At 41.2% G+C, this 18,788-nt stretch overlaps 1 protein-coding gene across 1 annotated transcript in view; it reads right to left on the reverse strand.

The window, feature by feature from the left end:
• Positions 1-3,888: 3,888 nt before the first annotated feature.
• The window catches only part of EFNA2 (ephrin A2), a 513,974-nt gene continuing 499,074 nt past the window's right edge, over positions 3,889-18,788 (reverse strand). The window contains exon 4 of the mRNA XM_082256218.1: positions 3,889-5,845. Coding sequence (XP_082112344.1) covers positions 5,727-5,845 — 119 coding nt within the window. The 3' untranslated portion in view covers positions 3,889-5,726. The remainder of the gene's footprint in view (positions 5,846-18,788) is intronic.

Raw genomic sequence — 18,788 nt, forward strand, 5'->3', positions numbered from 1 at the left:
AAACATAGAATGTGTCGGCAGATAAGAACTATTTGGCCCATCTAGTCTGCCCAATATATCTGAATCCTATGAATAGTCCCTGGCCCTATCTTATATGAAGGATAGCCTTATGCCTATCCCATGCATGCTTAAACTCCTTCACTGTATTTGCAGCTACCACTTCTGCAGGAAGGTTATTCCATGCATCCACTACTCTCTCAGTAAAGTAATACTTCCTCATATTACTTTTAAACCTTTGCCCCTCTAATTTAAAACTGTGTCCTCTTGTGGTAGTTTTTCTTCTATTAAATATGCTCTCCTCCTTTACCGAGTTGATTCCCTTTATGTATTTAAAAGTTTCTATCATATCCCCTCTGTCTCTTCTTTCTTCCAAGCTATACATGTTAAGGTCCTTTAACCTTTCCTGGTAAGTTTTTTTCCTGCAATCCATGTACTAGTTTAGTAGCTCTTCTCTGAACTCTCTCTAGAGTATCTATATCCTTCTGGAGATATGGCCTCCAGTACTGCGCACAATACTCCAAGTGAGGTCTCACCAGTGTTCTGTAAAGCGGCATAAGCACTTCTCTCTTTCTACTGCTTATACCTCTCCCTATACATCTAAGCATTCTGCTGGCATTTCGTGCTGCTCTATTACATTGTCTTCCCACCTTTAAGTCTTCTGAAATAATTACTCCTAAATCCCTAAAGGGATGAGTGGGTTTGTTTTCCCTGCTGCCACCACCGGGAAAGATTTACCTTCACTTCATGTCTTAACTGCTCCTGCTAGTATAGTTCAAATCTCTTCAGTGGGGTCACAGACAGCAATAAAAATTTGAGGATGTTCCAACCCTTCCCTACTCTCTCCAAAACAAAACAAAAAAAAGGCCTGGACTTCTACTTTAAAGAGGAGTTCCAGCCTGGGAAAAAAAATAATTTAAAGTCAGCAGCTACAAATACTGTAGCTGCTGACTTTTACTATAAGGACACTTACCTGTCCAGGGAGCCCAAGATGTCTGCACCCCAAGCCGACCCAAAGATCTGCTCTGTGTGCAGGCGCTGGCATCTTCGCTAAGGGAAACAGGAATTGAAGCCTTGGGGCTTCATAGCCTGCTTCCTACTGCACATACGCGAGTCACGCTGCGCTTTCTGAATGGTCACCCTGCCTTCTGGGTTTTATAAGAAGAATTTGTCACCTAGCATTACTTAGATTGTCATGGTGATTGGGGACATCTACCTATAAAATAGATGGCACATTTTAATGAACATTTGCATATAATATGGACACTGTGTGGATATTGCTTGATTGCTGACACTGTTTCACATGTTTTGGTATTTGTGCAATTCAAAGGGCTTGCGCCTACCTTTATTATTTTTTAGATATAATATACTGATATCTACTCTAGTTCATCACCCCCACAACCTCTCCCGCTTTCCCTGGGACACCAAACTGTGTACTCTACTGTCCAGAGCTCTCACTGGCCATACAAACTCCATAAAACGATATTAAAAGAACCTGACGTTTCTGTCCCACTCCCCCCTTCCTACTATACAACATAGATAATAATCCTCATCGTACCACACACCACATCTAACAACTACCACACACCACATATAACAACCACCTTCCCCCTGCTCCCATCACTCATCAATGTAGCAACACTTGCTCTCACTGCACAGCACACATGCTCACTCCCCCAAGCTCCCACTACATTTAACTAGCCTCAGCTTCCACCACACAGAATGTGTGACAACACCCCCTTTCCCCGGGTACAGAACATGGGACAACCCGAACAGCAACACAATACCACCATACTGTACATGCAACCTACACCCCTCCACCACAACTTCCAATTTACCACATTACTTGTCTCCTCACCTGCCATAACCTCCCACCCCTTCCCTGCTCTCACCTTTGTGCTTCCACCACCCCCATCATGACCACCATGCCTGTCACCCCCCATTTAATCGGGTCCACACTCTTGCTACAACAACCCTCTCCTGTTTTTACCACTATGCCTGTCATCAAACATCCTTTCTGCTCCAATACCACTGCACCTGCCACAATTAGCACTTTCATCACTGCATCTTTGCACCTGCCATTACATTGCACAGTGACTGTCATCTCCATGAATGACACCCTTCCTATCATCAATCCACAAAGAAAGCTGGCACCACAATAAATGCAGGTGCCAGCTTTCTTTGTGGATTGATTTGGACTAGGCTTAAGTTCTCTTAGTCTGAGCACCTGTATCACAGTTGTGGGGTATAGCAGGAGGTAGTATCACCTTTATGTTGGTTGGAACCCTTCCCATAATGCCTGTTACCCCCTTCCCCATCACAAACCCAGCTATCTCTCATCCACCTTGCTTTACATTACCAACTCTTACCACTACGTCAGACCCTTCCTCCTCATTGTCACGCTTGCAACAAGACCCCCCCTCCACCCTTCTCTCCATTATGCCTACTACAAATACAACCTTGCTCTTCCCATAAGGCACCAACGCCCTCTTCCCTATGCTCACCAAAAGCACAGGTAAAGATCTTGTGTCAGGTTTAAAAAATAAATTTTAAAGCTTTAAAGCGAGACTCCACAATAACTAAAAAAGACATCCTCATCTTGCCTGCCCTCCCAGACACTAATAAGACACTACAAGGAAACCATGACTGCAGACAAAATTAAAAGTGTGGATGAGCAGCAGGATTGGCTTGACATTACACGATGGACCAGAGCTGGAGACAGGATTAATCCACATCGTTGAATATACCTTGTGACAAAAGAATTCTGCAAAGAGAGGTAGGTGCCATATATTCTCAAATGACAGTGTACATAGGACACAATATAAATTGGCAATATGACAACCCTTGTTGATGAAATATGAGCAGATACAATATGTTCAATAAGGGATAGCTGACAGATTACGGCCTGGGTTCACTGGCTTTTGTTGGCTTTAAACATGGTTTTACATTTCTATACAAGTCTCTGAGAGTGCAAAACCTGCTTGAAGCAGGTCAATTGAAGGTCAAATGCATCGCAGAAGCAGCAAAGAGGCTTGAAATAGCAATCTTGTCAGAAAGACTGGTGTGGCTTGAGCTTCCATGGGCTGCACAACTTTAAAGCCAAAACTCACTTTTGGTGCATTATGTGACATTGTACATAATTCCAAACTACGCAGCCAATGAAGGATATACTATAATACATATGCTGAGCTCTAGAAACCCATAGGGGTTGATTTACTAAAGGCAAATGGACTACGTGCATTGCAACATGCAGTTGCACTCTGCAAGAGCAATTGCTCCAGAGCTTAGTAAGCTCTGCTGACTTCCAACATCCAATCATGTGCAAGCAAAAAAACTGTTTCAATTTCTCTTGCATGTGATTGGGTATTCTTTGTAAAGTGAAGCTTTACCTCATTTACTAAGCTCTGGAGCAGCTGCATTTGCAAAGTGCCACAGCCTATTTGTCTTTAGTAAATCAACCCCATAGTATTGGCCTGGACTTTTTTTTATATTCCATGGTTATTCTGCACTTGAAGATGGATTACTTAGATCAAGCAATTTACCTGGTGGTAGACTTAGATTAACAGAGATGCAATGGAAAGAAGAGAGTTCTTGTTTGTCACCTAATATTACACATAAAGAAAATAAATAAAGGACATACCATAAAACTGCAGACATGGTCTAATAAACATTACAAAATGAAAGTAATAGTATCTCTTTAAGACATGTGTTTAAATAATATTACCCTTCTTAATACAGTGCTTCCAAAATCATAAATGTCAAGGTAAGTTTCCCCAAGCGGTGGGAAAAGTGAAAGCCCTGAAAGGAAAAAAATATTAAATATTCTATTTCATTTTTATAGGCCCTTTCTAAAATTATATGAGGCAAGGCAGGAGCAGAAAGAAACGAGAGTGGATAAAATGTATTTTATTGCAAGTTTTTGCTTCCTAGTCTATAAATCATACAACTTCCATAAAATTCATTGTCAGCAATACATAGAAAATCACAGTATACCTGCTGGCTCTATTTACACACATGGATGAAGAATGCCTGAGACTTGCACCTATAGCAAGCAGACAGATAAGTCAGCGATGGAATGGGAGAATCACATATAGAGAGTAAAACAGACAAAGTTTAAGTTTTCATTTGCCACTGGAGCACAGGAGCTTGTGAAACAACACCACATTTTTTTATTTTTATTTTTTGCTGTAGTAAAAAGTCGATGAAGGTAGAGAAGACAAACCAGCACATATAGTAGAGCTTAAGTGCAAGTTAGAAATTCTTGTTAAAATACCACCACTTAAAAGCGGAGGTGCCACAGACACATATATATTACAGCCATTAAGTTACTCCTCTGTAATTGCTCGGTTCAGAGTCTTTTTTTTTATACCTGATTTCCTTTATAAACTACTCTCAGAGGCAGTCAAAAATAGTTTAATTTACTTTACTTTTCATTTATTTTTTATTTATTTTTTGCAGCACCATTAAATGCTCTCTTAATTTTTTTTTGGAATATCTCTGATACTGGCACTAAATTTTTTTTTCTTTAAATAAAAGAATTACTCAGTATTTTAGATGTATATATAAATTCAGTATGTTAAAACTCGTTTTTTTAATCTTCTAAATTTTTTAACTTAAAAATATATAGTATATACCACAATGGCTGTATGTTCGGCATTTACCACTATTGTTCATCTATTCCATCTCATATCTGATGATCAATGAATTACACACAGAACACCCCAGCAGCCCTCCACCCCCACCCTCCCACTATAATGGGCAGTTCAAGAGATGTACTGCTCTCTCCCTGTGTGAACAGACTTTGTTACAGGATAACCAAAGGCAGTATGCATTTTAAATTACAATACTGATATCAATATGTTTGCAAATGAATGCAAGTTCCTATGAACAAATACTCTATGGTGAAGAGGCAATACTCTGAAGTCTGAATCAATAATCATCACATGGTACATTCCATCGATTAAGAGCTTAATAAAGTGATTCACAATGGACAGTTAATTATTTAACACGGGCTGTTCAGGTGATGCTACCATGAACAACAGGATGGTAGAAAACAGAATCGCTACAAAGGAAACTGACATAATAAGGATCTTAGGTGTGATTTTCTGTCTGAATGAAAAGAAGCACTAGAAAACTATTACAGAAAACAAACAATTGGTCTTTTGGCTGCTTCATCTAGTCTTTGTGACAAAGGGGGCATAAATACCAATCTTGGTCCCTCAATAGATGGATGCACCTCACATATCCACAAAAATATTTCACATGAAATGAATCTGAAACATTTGGAGGAAAATTGGGATGGACTATGACAGGAGAATGGAAGGAAGTGTCAGATGGAAACAGTCAGGGTGAACCGGATCTCGTTACACGCATATTGGAAAAAAATCTCCACAATTATTTTGCTCTACTGGTGCAAAAGCAAGAAACATACTAAGAATACAAAATAAAAAGACTATACATTTGGTCTGAAAATGTAAAAAGAAAGTTACTGGAAAGCTCCAAACTCCAGCAAACCCATGTTCGGAGTCTACAAGTAAATCAGCAATTTTCCACCCTCAGAAAAAAAAAAGATCGTTCACAACGTCCGTGTGAGGGGAGTTCCATTAACTGGTTTCTTTTCCATATGCATGCCACTTAAATGTTCCATGTATCCTGATGTCAGACAATTTCTTCATCTACTTCTGCTTGTCCACCTTTATGCTGATTTTATTCCAATCACCATAAAATAGCTACAAGACAATGATAGTCCAAAACAGAAGAAAACCAAGGCTGGAGTGTGGGACCCTGAGGCTTAGGCCCGAATTATTGCTGGTGAAGATAGGCTCCGGAGATTCATATAGAGAATCGTCTAGGAAAACAAAAAGAGAGTATAAATGTGAGTTATTTAGGTTGCTGACAGATCGGTTCAGAAAAAAAACAAATGTTTTAGAACCTCAGGGTGGTGGAACAAGGACTAGAAGTTGGTAAATATTGCAATATAACATTCGAAAGGTGTAAAGGCAATTATTTTAAAAATGTGGGTCCCTTAAAGAGGAAGTAAACCCTCCTCTGTAACTTTTACCTATAGGTAAGCCTATATTAAGGCTTACCTATAGGTACTGTAAATATCTCCTAAACATGCACCGTTTAGAAGATATTTACCTTACATGCAGCCAGTGACGTCACTGGTGCATGCGCTCTGAAGGAACGGCCGATGCATACTAGCTCATTATGTGTTTGTCTTTCAGGTTGTAAAAAAAAAATAAAAAATTGAAACGAGTTTACAACCTCTTTAAACATATTTATTTAACAGTTTTGTAACATTTCCTCTTATAATTTAAACAGTGTGCCATGCATAAAAAAAAACAAAACCAAGCTGTTGTGCAAAATTAGTGGCTTTTTTGGTGCTATGCACTCTGCATGATTTCCCCACAGGACTACCAGCTATTGGTGAAAATGCTTTATTGCAAGACAAAGTGAGTATTTATAAAAGGATAGGAAGCAGAATGAGGTTAAAGCCAGGACACACTTAATACAATTTTAAAGTACAATCTGCTTCACCAACAGCTATGTGCATGTGCAGCTCAGCTTAGAGTGCTGTACCGGTCTCTGAGTGCTGGGATGCCAGGCTCCTGTGCATGTGTTAAAGTGGAATCCCCACCTATTAGTAATTATTCAAAACTACACCCACCCCTTTTCTAACTTCTATGCTAACTACCTTGGAGAAGCTCCCAGAAGCGGCTTCAGGGGAGAGGAGGGACAGCCAACAACAGATTCCCCAAAGTAAATCTATGGGTAACATCACTGCTCAGGCATTGCAGCCATTGTTGGTAATCTCTCTTCTCCCCTAAAGCCAGCCACTGGGGAGACCATGTGACTGGGCCAAAGCAATCTGAGAATAAGTAAGTATAAGCATATTCTTTCTAAAAGATAGTGTAAGAGTTTGAAGGGGTGTGGGAGCCGATTTAAGCTTAGTTAGCAATAGCCTGGAATTCCACTTTAAAGTGTCCAAAAAAGGCAGGCACGGGGCAAAGGACTATTCACCTTTACTTGTTTTGTATGCTTAGTTTTGCACTTTGCCCTTGTGTGGAGGCAGCCATCTTCATAAAGGACATATAGCCTTGCCACCTCATGTGAGAGTTGCGCTCGGATGACTTTTGGCGGAATATTTTTTTTATTTAATTCTTTGTATTATGATTTCACATGATACATATAAAAGATAATACAAAACAAAACGTTAAGGCAGTGTATGTAAGAAGAAACACCACCTAAAGGGCGAAGCCCCTAAAGTTGGAACATATTGTCTAAGCTAGACATAAAACATCTCACTATAGCAGAGAAATTCCTCCCCCTTCCTCCCTCCCCATCCCCTTCCCCCGAACAGAACCAGCTTAGTCTTGCAATTGAGAAAGTAGAAAAATAAAAAAAACTTCAGGATATAGAGTGCACCAGAAATCTTTGGTTGAATGTGAAGGCACGATTTACCCAATAGCCATCCAGCCTTTGGTATTAAGTGTGTGTTCACCTCTCATCGAGGTCCAAAGGGCTAATTAAATCTATCTAGCTCCCTTATAAAACCGCATATTTGTTTGTTTCTGAAATAGGTAGTTCTACCCCACTGTAGAAGTTGAGTTCATCCATGACTGCCAAATTTTATCAAATTTTTTATTACAACCTCAGGATATATACTTTGCTCTATAGAATGGTATCATGGAGTTTACCAGTTTCTTCCAATAGGAAATAGGAGGGGCAAATAGTTTTTTCCAGTGTAAAAGTATAGCTTTCCATCAATAGAATAGTAGGCTATTCAGGAGTGTTCTATGAGCAAGGGATGGTACAACTTCATCCCTCAGGCCTAGGAGACAAACCATAGCTGACATGGGAATAAGGACTGCTAGAATCTCTGAAATACAGGAGGTAACCTCAGTCCAAAAAGTCTGGATCTGCAGACACCTTCAAAAAAATATGGTCAGCATTGGCGGGAGAAAAAGAACAGCGCAGGCACTCAGCTGAGGAGGTGGGATAGATATTTGCCAGTCTGGCCGGGGTGTAGTAAATCCTGTGAATAAATTTGAATTGAATCAACCTATTCCTGGATGCTATTAGATGTTTAAAGGGTTTTTCCCACATGTCGTACCAGTCCTCTCCCTGAATGTACCTCTATTGCCCACCATTCCCTGCATTTAGTTACAGGAGACGTAACCTTTTTGAATAACTCTTTGTATACTACCGAAAAAGTTTTGACTAAATCTTCTGCTGACAACAGGTCCTCAAGGTCTGAGGGCAGATTCTCTATCCTCACATCACTAAATTGGCTTTGAAATGCATGACGCAAATGGAAAAAATCTAAAAAGGTATGAATTAGGTAAATCATGTCTTGCTTTTAGTTGATCAAATGTCAGGGGGTCTCCTTCCTTTGTGATGTCCCCCAAAGTCCTAATGCCTCTGGTCGCCCATATCATGAGATCAGGCAGGGAGTAAAAGTGTGAGAGACAAGGAATCATCCACAGGGGGATAGTTGGCAATATGCCATTATAACTTGGGCATGCCAATTTGGTCACTACTGCCCGTGCTTTAATGGTAGCTTTCATTGTCAGGGTCAAGGGGAGGTCGGACCTAAGGCCTCTGTACAGTGCCAACCTCAGACTCTCATATGACCTAAGCTGTGCTACTTCAAGTACTGTGGCCGAGTCCCCATTACCTGCCTTCAGCCAGCGTCTGGCAAACACCATCTGCCCTGCCAGGTAAGATTTTTGCCAATCCAGCAATGCCAACCCACCCTGGCCCCAGGGTTCTTGTAAAACCCTAAACCCTATATGGCAGAATCCTGGAGACCAGAGAAAGGATCCAATAATGCTATCTAAATTCCTGAAATAGGATTTGGGTACTCAAATTGGAGAGTGCCACAGGAAATATAGAATGACTGGCAGTACCTTCATTTTAAGAAGACTAATTCTCCCAATCAGTGACAAGGGTAGTTTTTTTCAATGCCTGTACTTTGGAGTAGGAGTTGTGCTACCAGTGGGAGAAGGTTCAACGTAAAATAGTCCTGAACCTTTGTGGTAACCTGGAAACCTAGATAAGTAATAGATGAGACCCACTGTAACATGAGGCTGGGGTCGGCCACAGTCTTTGCATTGTCGTCTAATGGTAAGATGGATGATTTCCCCCAATTTACCTTGTTTCCAGAATATATGGCAAACTCATTTAGAATGGTCAGCACTGCTTTGAGAGACAGACCTGGGTCCTTAAGGAATAAGAATAGGTCATCTGCATATAAAGCTAGGCATTCCCGTATAGTACCCACCTGGATAGCAGCCTCCACTGCCTGCGATGATCTAAGGGCAATCGCGATGGACTCCATTGTTAAAACAAATAGGAATGGGGAGAGCAGGCACCCCTGTCTAGTAGTCTATCTACCTATATCAAAAAAGTGAGAGACTATGCATATACTACAATGGTGTATAATGAGAATCTATATGAGCTCACACACACTAGCAGCGCTGAATTAAATTAAAATACCCTATATAAAAGTTGAGCAGAAATAATGTGTCTTATATTATCTCTCAAAAATGCAAACCAATGTCCATTCAGAGTGAGTCCAAATGTTGTATAAAGTTGAAAGTTCATAAGATGTAATGAATCCTGGAGTGGAGATCTCTAGACTACCAGTGGTAATAGCTACCGTATACAACCACCGTCACCACACCTCCAAACGTGTCCCCCTAGGTAATTAGAACTCACCAGAACCTGGGAAAACAACCGCCTTAAAAAGGATTTAATTCCATGACATGGTATGTGGATCACAGGCAACTAGTCTCCGGCTTCACCAATCGCTGATCATTGAATCAGAACCTCAACGTGACAAATACAGCCAAAATCCTCGGAACATGTGAGGAAAAAACAGGGGAGGACCAATCGTGTAATTCCGTAAAATAAACTTTATTAAAAGTTCCCAATCCCCAATAAAATACACTCACAAAAAATGCGACTTGGTAGTAGCATGTAGAATAAATTCAAAGTCTGTTGTGTGCCGGTGACTCACCGCTACCTCTGATGACCAGGGAACCAGAGCTCCGGAACACAGACTTCCACGTGACAGCTGATGGATGTGTGCTCGCGCCCTTACATGTTTCGTCACACGGACTTCTACGGAGGGCGCGAGCACGCACCATCACGCTCCTCTGATATACACTCACAGGTCGGAAGGAGACCGGGACATTGTCCAATCAGCGGACCGCGTCATTGACCGCCCATTTCGAACCCATGGACCAATCCTAGGCTTACGCCGAGGATCGGACCAGCCCAGTTCACCTCCGACCCGGAAAGTAAACAAGCCAAATCCGTTTCTATTGGATTTGGCTGATGAATAATTAATGTGTCTTCTCCTCACTGGTGCAAAGCGTCCCAGGGATGTATGAACAACAACCGCCGGGACGCAAACACCACGATCATTGGGGATTCATTCACATACATCAAATCTGTCCAAAGATCATTATTCACTCACGCAGGACACCTTATCAAGGTTTTCCTGCAGGTGTGCGTTCCTTTTAGTAAAGAACTATATGGACACAAAAATCCATGCTGATGTATTATTATACATGCTACTTTACATAGTATAAAACCAGTTTTAAAACATCAATAAATTATATTATAACTCTGGAAAAGAGTAAGAACATACAATCCTCTTATGAAGAGGACACACATATCAAAAATATATGCCAATTGTATCGTCAAGAAATGAAGGCAAAAAAATCACAGATAAATGCAAAAGAACGTAAAAAGAGTACCAAATAGGACCCAGAGACCACCATAATTTCTGAAATCTATCACAAACAATTGAAGGAAGGACCCTTACTCCAGCAGTTTATACATGACTAAAACGAAACAGATGATGGAAAAAAAATTTTTTCCAAATCACACGGGAGATAGATATCCATATTAGCAGACTGCTTTAATAATTGCTGATGAAGCAGTTAATATCTAGCTCCACGTTTAACCCATTAGGGTGCAAGGCATTCGTGAGGTAGATCCAGTGAGTCTCTCTTTTTGAGAGCTCACGCACTCGGTTGGAGCCCCTCCATACTGGATCTACTCTCTCGATACCCCAAAATTTAAGATTTGATGGGTCTTTATTATGGTGGCGTTTATAATGCAATGGGACACTATGGTGTTTGTACCCCTTTCTGATATTAGCGAGGTGTTCGGCTATACGAACGCACAATTTCCTCTTAGTGCGGCCTATGTAAATATAGCCACATGGACACTCCATACCATAAACCACATGTGTGGTATGGCACGTGATGAGATCTTTGATTTCAAAGCTTTGGTTGTTGGCAGAAGAGTGGAAGGAGGTAAAATTGCGTAAATGTGTCCGTACTTGTCTACAAGCCCTGCAATGACGGCACGCGTAAAAACCACTTCTTTCCTCCCAAAACATTTTTAGTTTAACTGGGGGATCCAGCACTTTTTGGACTACCTGGTCCCCAAAGGTTGGACCCCTCCTGTATATGAAAGAGGGGGATGCTGGTAAGACCTTACCCAAGATACGGTCCATGCACAGCACATTCCAATGTGTTTTGACTACATCTTCTATTTGTTTGTGCTGTGTGTTATACTGTGTAATGAAGCTCCACTCATGGTTAACATTGGAGCTCCTATTACTAGGCACAAGGCACGCGTCCTGGGACAGTCTGGACACATCAATAATATCCCTGTCTAGATGTAGAGGATTATATCCCTTGTCTATAAACCTCTGCTTGATGACTGCAGCTTGGGCCCAGAAGTCGCTGTCCAACGAACAGTTCCTCCTGACTCTCAGTAATTGGCCTTTAGGAATGTTTTTCAGCCAACTACTATGATGGCCACTTTGAATAGGCAGATAGCCATTTCTATCTGTAGGTTTGAAGTAAACCTTCGTGTGTAAGGTGTTGTTACTTAACATGACTTCTACATCCAGATAGTGAATGGATAACCGACTCCAATTGAACTCCAAGCGGATGTTGTTATGATTGGAGTTCAAATCGGATGAAAACCTTTCCAAAGAGCTTTCCGGTCCTGACCATATAAAAAATAGGTCATCTATGTATCTGCGGTACATAATTAGTTCCGTCCTCTGAACACCATATATAAAGTGATCCTCCCACTCCCCCATGAAGAGGTTCGCAAGACTCGGCGCGAATTTCGCGCCCATCGCTACTCCTCTCTTCTGATTGTAAAACATCCCGTTATACCAAAAATAATTGTGCGATAGGCAAAACTCAAGCGCGTGTTGCAAGAACCTCTTCTGGGGGTCAGGGATATCAGATCTCTTACTAAAAGCCCAATTAAGGGCTAGTAGAGCATCCTCATGTTGGATTATTGTATAGAGGGATGCTACATCCGCAGTTACAAGGAATATGTCTGAGTTGGACGGCAAGGAAATTTCTTTCAAGGACAACAAAAAGTCTTTCGTGTCCTTAAGATATGACCTCAATTGTATGACACTGGTCTGGAGAAAAAAGTCCAAATATTCACCCAGCCTCGAAGACACAGAATTGATGCCATTGACAATTGGCCGGGCTGGAGGATTAGATTGATCTTTATGGACTTTCGGGAGAGTATATATTGTTACCAGTGTCATACAATTGAGGTCATATCTTAAGGACACGAAAGACTTTTTGTTGTCCTTGAAAGAAATTTCCTTGCCGTCCAACTCAGACATATTCCTTGTAACTGCGGATGTAGCATCCCTCTATACAATAATCCAACATGAGGATGCTCTACTAGCCCTTAATTGGGCTTTTAGTAAGAGATCTGATATCCCTGACCCCCAGAAGAGGTTCTTGCAACACGCGCTTGAGTTTTGCCTATCGCACAATTATTTTTGGTATAACGGGATGTTTTACAATCAGAAGAGAGGAGTAGCGATGGGCGCGAAATTCGCGCCGAGTCTTGCGAACCTCTTCATGGGGGAGTGGGAGGATCACTTTATATATGGTGTTCAGAGGACGGAACTAATTATGTACCGCAGATACATAGATGACCTATTTTTTATATGGTCAGGACCGGAAAGCTCTTTGGAAAGGTTTTCATCCGATTTGAACTCCAATCATAACATCACAACAACATCCGCTTGGAGTTCAATTGGAGTCGGTTATCCATTCACTATCTGGATGTAGAAGTCATGTTAAGTAACAACACCTTACACACGAAGGTTTACTTCAAACCTACAGATAGAAATGGCTATCTGCCTATTCAAAGTGGCCATCATAGTAGTTGGCTGAAAAACATTCCTAAAGGCCAATTACTGAGAGTCAGGAGGAACTGTTCGTTGGACAGCGACTTCTGGGCCCAAGCTGCAGTCATCAAGCAGAGGTTTATAGACAAGGGATATAATCCTCTACATCTAGACAGGGATATTATTGATGTGTCCAGACTGTCCCAGGACGCGTGCCTTGTGCCTAGTAATAGGAGCTCCAATGTTAACCATGAGTGGAGCTTCATTACACAGTATAACACACAGCACAAACAAATAGAAGATGTAGTCAAAACACATTGGAATGTGCTGTGCATGGACCGTATCTTGGGTAAGGTCTTACCAGCATCCCCCTCTTTCATATACAGGAGGGGTCCAACCTTTGGGGACCAGGTAGTCCAAAAAGTGCTGGATCCCCCAGTTAAACCAAAAATTTTTTGGGAGGAAAGAAGTGGTTTTTACGCGTGCCGTCATTGCAGGGCTTGTAGACAAGTACGGACACATTTACGCAATTTTACCTCCTTCCACTCTTCTGCCAACAACCAAAGCTTTGAAATCAAAGATCTCATCACGTGCCATACCACACATGTGGTTTATGGTATGGAGTGTCCATGTGGCTATATTTACATAGGCCGCACTAAGAGGAAATTGTGCGTTCGTATAGCCGAACACCTCGCTAATATCAGAAAGGGGTACAAACACCATAGTGTCCCATTGCATTATAAACGCCACCATAATAAAGACCCATCAAATCTTAAATTTTGGGGTATCGAGAGAGTAGATCCAGTATGGAGGGGCTCCAACCGAGTGCGTGAGCTCTCAAAAAGAGAGACTCACTGGATCTACCTCACGAATGCCTTGCACCCTAATGGGTTAAACGTGGAGCTAGATATTAACTGCTTCATCAGCAATTATTAAAGCAGTCTGCTAATATGGATATCTATCTCCCGTGTGATTTGGAAAAAAAAAAATTTTCCATCATCTGTTTCGTTTTAGTCATGTATAAACTGCTGGAGTAAGGGTCCTTCCTTCAATTGTTTGTGATAGATTTCAGAAATTATGGTGGTCTCTGGGTCCTATTTGGTACTCTTTTTACGTTCTTTTGCATTTATCTGTGATTTTTTTGCCTTCATTTCTTGACGATACAATTGGCATATATTTTTGATATGTGTGTCCTCTTCATAAGAGGATTGTATGTTCTTACTCTTTTCCAGAGTTATAATATAATTTATTGATGTTTTAAAACTGGTTTTATACTATGTAAAGTAGCATGTATAATAATACATCAGCATGGATTTTTGTGTCCATATAGTTCTTTACTAAAAGGAACGCACACCTGCAGGAAAACCTTGATAAGGTGTCCTGCGTGAGTGAATAATGATCTTTGGACAGATTTGATGCATGTGAATGAATCCCCAATGATCGTGGTGTTTGCGTCCCGGCGGTTGTTGTTCATACATCCCTGGGACGCTTTGCACCAGTGAGGAGAAGACACATTAATTATTCATCAGCCAAATCCAATAGAAACGGATTTGGCTTGTTTACTTTCCGGGTCGGAGGTGAACTGGGCTGGTCCGATCCTCGGCGTAAGCCTAGGATTGGTCCATGGGTTCGGAATGGGCGGTCAATGACGCGGTCCGCTGATTGGACAATGTCCCGGTCTCCTTCCGACCTGTGAGTGTATATCAGAGGAGCGTGATGGTGCGTGCTCGCGCCCTCCGTAGAAGTCCGTGTGACGAAACATGTAAGGGCGCGAGCACGCATCCATCAGCTGTCACGTGGAAGTCTGTGTTCCGGAGCTCTGGTTCCCTGGTCATCAGAGGTAGCGGTGAGTCACCGGCACACAACAGACTTTGAATTTATTCTACATGCTACTACCAAGTCGCATTTTTTGTGAGTGTATTTTATTGGGGATTGGGAACTTTTAATAAAGTTTATTTTACGGAATTACACGATTGGTCCTCCCCTGTTTTTTCCTCACATGTTCCGAGGATTTTGGCTGTATTTGTCACGTTGAGGTTCTGATTCAATGATCAGCGATTGGTGAATCCGGAGACTAGTTGCCTGTGATCCACATACCATGTCATGGAATTAAATCCTTTTTAAGGCGGTTGTTTTCCCAGGTTCTGGTGAGTTCTAATTACCTAGGGGGACACGTTTGGAGGTGTGGTGACGGTGGTTGTATACGGTAGCTATTACCACTGGTAGTCTAGAGATCTCCACTCCAGGATTCATTACATCTTATGAACTTTCAACTTTATACAACATTTGGACTCACTCTGAATGGACATTGGTTTGCATTTTTGAGAGATAATATAAGACACATTATTTCTGCACAACTTTTATATAGGGTATTTTAATTTAATTCAGCGCTGCTAGTGTGTGTGAGCTCATATAGATTCTCATTATACACCATTGTAATATATTTGATTTTTATAGCGGCTGCTTTTTATGTTCATTTATTTATCTTAGCGCTGGGTTGAGTGGGTGTTTTCAATACTTACTCCTTTCTTTTACTATGCATATACTGCCATCCACAGAATCAAAGGTTTTTTCGAGGTCTATAGATACTATAACCCTCGTGGGCAACTCCTCAATGGATAGTTGAAGGTGAGTGAATAGTCTCCTCAGATTGGTGTCTGTTGATTTCCCAGGCATAAATCCCATTTGATGAATATCGACCAATGAAGGTATGACTTTCGCTAAATGAGTTGCTAACACTTTGGTTAGAACTTTCAGGTCCATATTTAGTAAGGCTATGGGACGATAAGACGAACAAGCCATAGGGTCCTTGTCTGGTTTTAGGAGTAAAATCATATATTTGTGCCCAACATGGAGGTAGGGAGAGTTTATTGTTCTAAAAAGTTAGTCAGGAGGGTATTGATCCTAGGGACTAACTGTTCTGCATAAGATTTGTAGAAATCTGCTGGGAAGCCGTCCACCCCACGGGCTTTGTGTGAAGGGAAGGCTGATATAGCTGCCTCTACCTCCAGCTGAGTGATTCGAGCCTTAAGGGAATCCCTGTCTGACTCACACCAGGACAACACCTCGAGCGACAAACCCCCCAGCAGATCCTCCAAAGCAGAAGGGTTGTATGATGGAATAGGGGCATACAGGGAGGAATAGTAGCTCACAAATTCTGTCAATATACTAGAAGGGTCTGTCACTAGGTCACCACCTATCTGTCGAATAATGGTTATGCTCACTGGGGTCCTCTGGTCCACCACCAACATAGCCAACAGCTTACCATTTTTATCACCTTGCGTGAATAGAGACTCCGCCCTACGCCAGACTTTAGTGTGTGCCAAATCTGTGAAATGCAGATAGAGAAGACGCCACACTTCAAATAGGGAAGCATAGCTGGCATCTGAGGGAGAGGTGGCATGTTCCTCTGTGCCCTCGCGTTCTCTATCTTGTAAAACAACAATTTCAGAATTGTGGTCTTTGCATGCTATTTTGATTACTGAAATACATTCTCCCCTAGTCACCGTCTTAAACGCATCCCATACCACTGCTGGCTTGGCCGAGTCAACACTAATATAATGTGATCGATTTTTGGAAATGAGAGGAAACCTGATCAATTTGCAACCAGCCCAGTGATTACCTCCATCCACCTCTACTTGTCCAAACCAGAAAAACTAGTGGGACAGACAGTGGGATTATGATCAGAGATGCCCCCAGCCAAAAAGTTTGTCTCCTGAATTAACAGCAAAAGATAGGCATTACCAAAAGCCAGATCTATTCTAGCTGAGGAGCGATGAGTGGTGGAGAGGTGAGAATAACTTCTGACTACTGGGTGCTTCCATCTCCATAGCTCAACGAGACCCACGGCGGATGCCCAAGAGAGCAATTTTGCGGAGCCTGGCCTGTTGGGGTTGGAGAAATCCAAAACAGGGTTAAGTATGGCATTGAAATCACCCAGTAATATCATGGGTAGATGGGGATGTTGAGCAAATTGAACCAGTAAGTCATACAGCAGTTGAGCCTGGAATCGAGGAGGTATATATATATATATATATATTCACTAGCAGGAGTTTATGATTACAGATGTCCAGCACCACAGTCACATATCGACCCCTCAGATCGAAAAAACCACCTGGTGAATGGTACAGGGAACTGTTTTGCAAAGTAGAATGGAGACCCCTCTGTACCCAAGGTCTAAGTAAGGATACAATTTTACCACTATCAAGATGAGTTTTCTGCAGGAGGATGACATGTGGCTTAATCTGCTTAAAGTACTGGAAACCGCTGCCTGTGGTTCATCCCTCTAACATTCCAAGAGAGAAATTTTATAGCGTTAGCCATAAGAACACATACCAAAATAAAAGTCCCAATAAGTGAGAGACAGCTTGCAGATGGGAATAAAAAAGCTTCGGACAAATATGTGGTACCTCATAGTTATGGCTGGTGAAAAATAATAGCAACTGCTGGTTAGCTGGTCCAAACAACCTTTACCATTATACCAGAAACTAGACAAAACAAAAAGAAAATGTCTGGTATGCAGCTTGATCCCGAAAACAAAAAGAAAAACTGTGGAGGTTCAACCGCTGGTCACTAAAGTTAGGCAGTTCTAGGTGACTAATCCACGTTTTCCAGAGGAGACGTCAGTATAGTCAGGACTGGTATTGGTGCCTATTCATGGTACATCACCAGCAATAAAGTGCTTCATGGAAGTAGTGATTGGTGGAAATAAATGTGTCAGCGTAGAATACAGGGTATATTCAGAACCACCATATGTGTTTAAATATCTAACTAACTGTACAAGGCAGCTGTGCCTTAGATGATTTCACCTTTCAGATATAGAGATACAGAATGAGGCTTGTATGCTCTTTTTCAGGAGGATTCAAGACAAAAGAGGAACATGTAACACTTCTAGATGTTCCCTATAAGATGACAAATCTTAAATTTTTGAGTTTAGAGCCACTCTAATTGTTAATATCTTAATCTCCCACTTATGTTTATCCCCTATAGACCATTCTAATTCTAATTCTTTATTTAGCAGTTCCGATAATACTGACAATGAAGCATCGATACAATTTAAGTTAAGAGTATAGAATGAGAACAAGTTCTGAATGGTTGGTCCATAAAGGGAACATATTAGGGAGAATCTTTTTTTTTTTTTTTTTTTACGTATGTATACAAACTTTTATTGAAAGGAAACAGAAGATGGTGGTACAAAGAGAATTGGTACATTAATATGACAAATAATGGTATCACGTAGAGTAAATAGAAATATAACAATCTTAAGTAATTTCAGGCTATCGCTATTAAATATGGGAGTTTGATATCAAAATAACAAAATATTAGGGAGAATCTTAAGGAGATGAGAGTATTACCATAGAAAGTCACATAATTAAAATCATAGTGAAAAGCCTGTCATAAATATGTACATACCTGTCTAGTGATAGGTTCCTTATTGTGGCAGCACCGCAGGGTGTTTAGTAGAGTATAAAAATATAACAAAGCTTTTGGTTATGAGGTAAGAGAAAGGTATTGTTATAAGGACTGTGTCAAGTCATTGTTATCAGTTGAGCAGACAGAAAATGTGTAGCTGTTGGGGGGAATACTTTCAACT

Source organism: Pelophylax lessonae (assembly GCF_965119305.1).
Source record: "Pelophylax lessonae genome assembly, chromosome: 1".
In the NCBI taxonomy this organism is placed as follows: domain Eukaryota; kingdom Metazoa; phylum Chordata; class Amphibia; order Anura; family Ranidae; genus Pelophylax; species Pelophylax lessonae.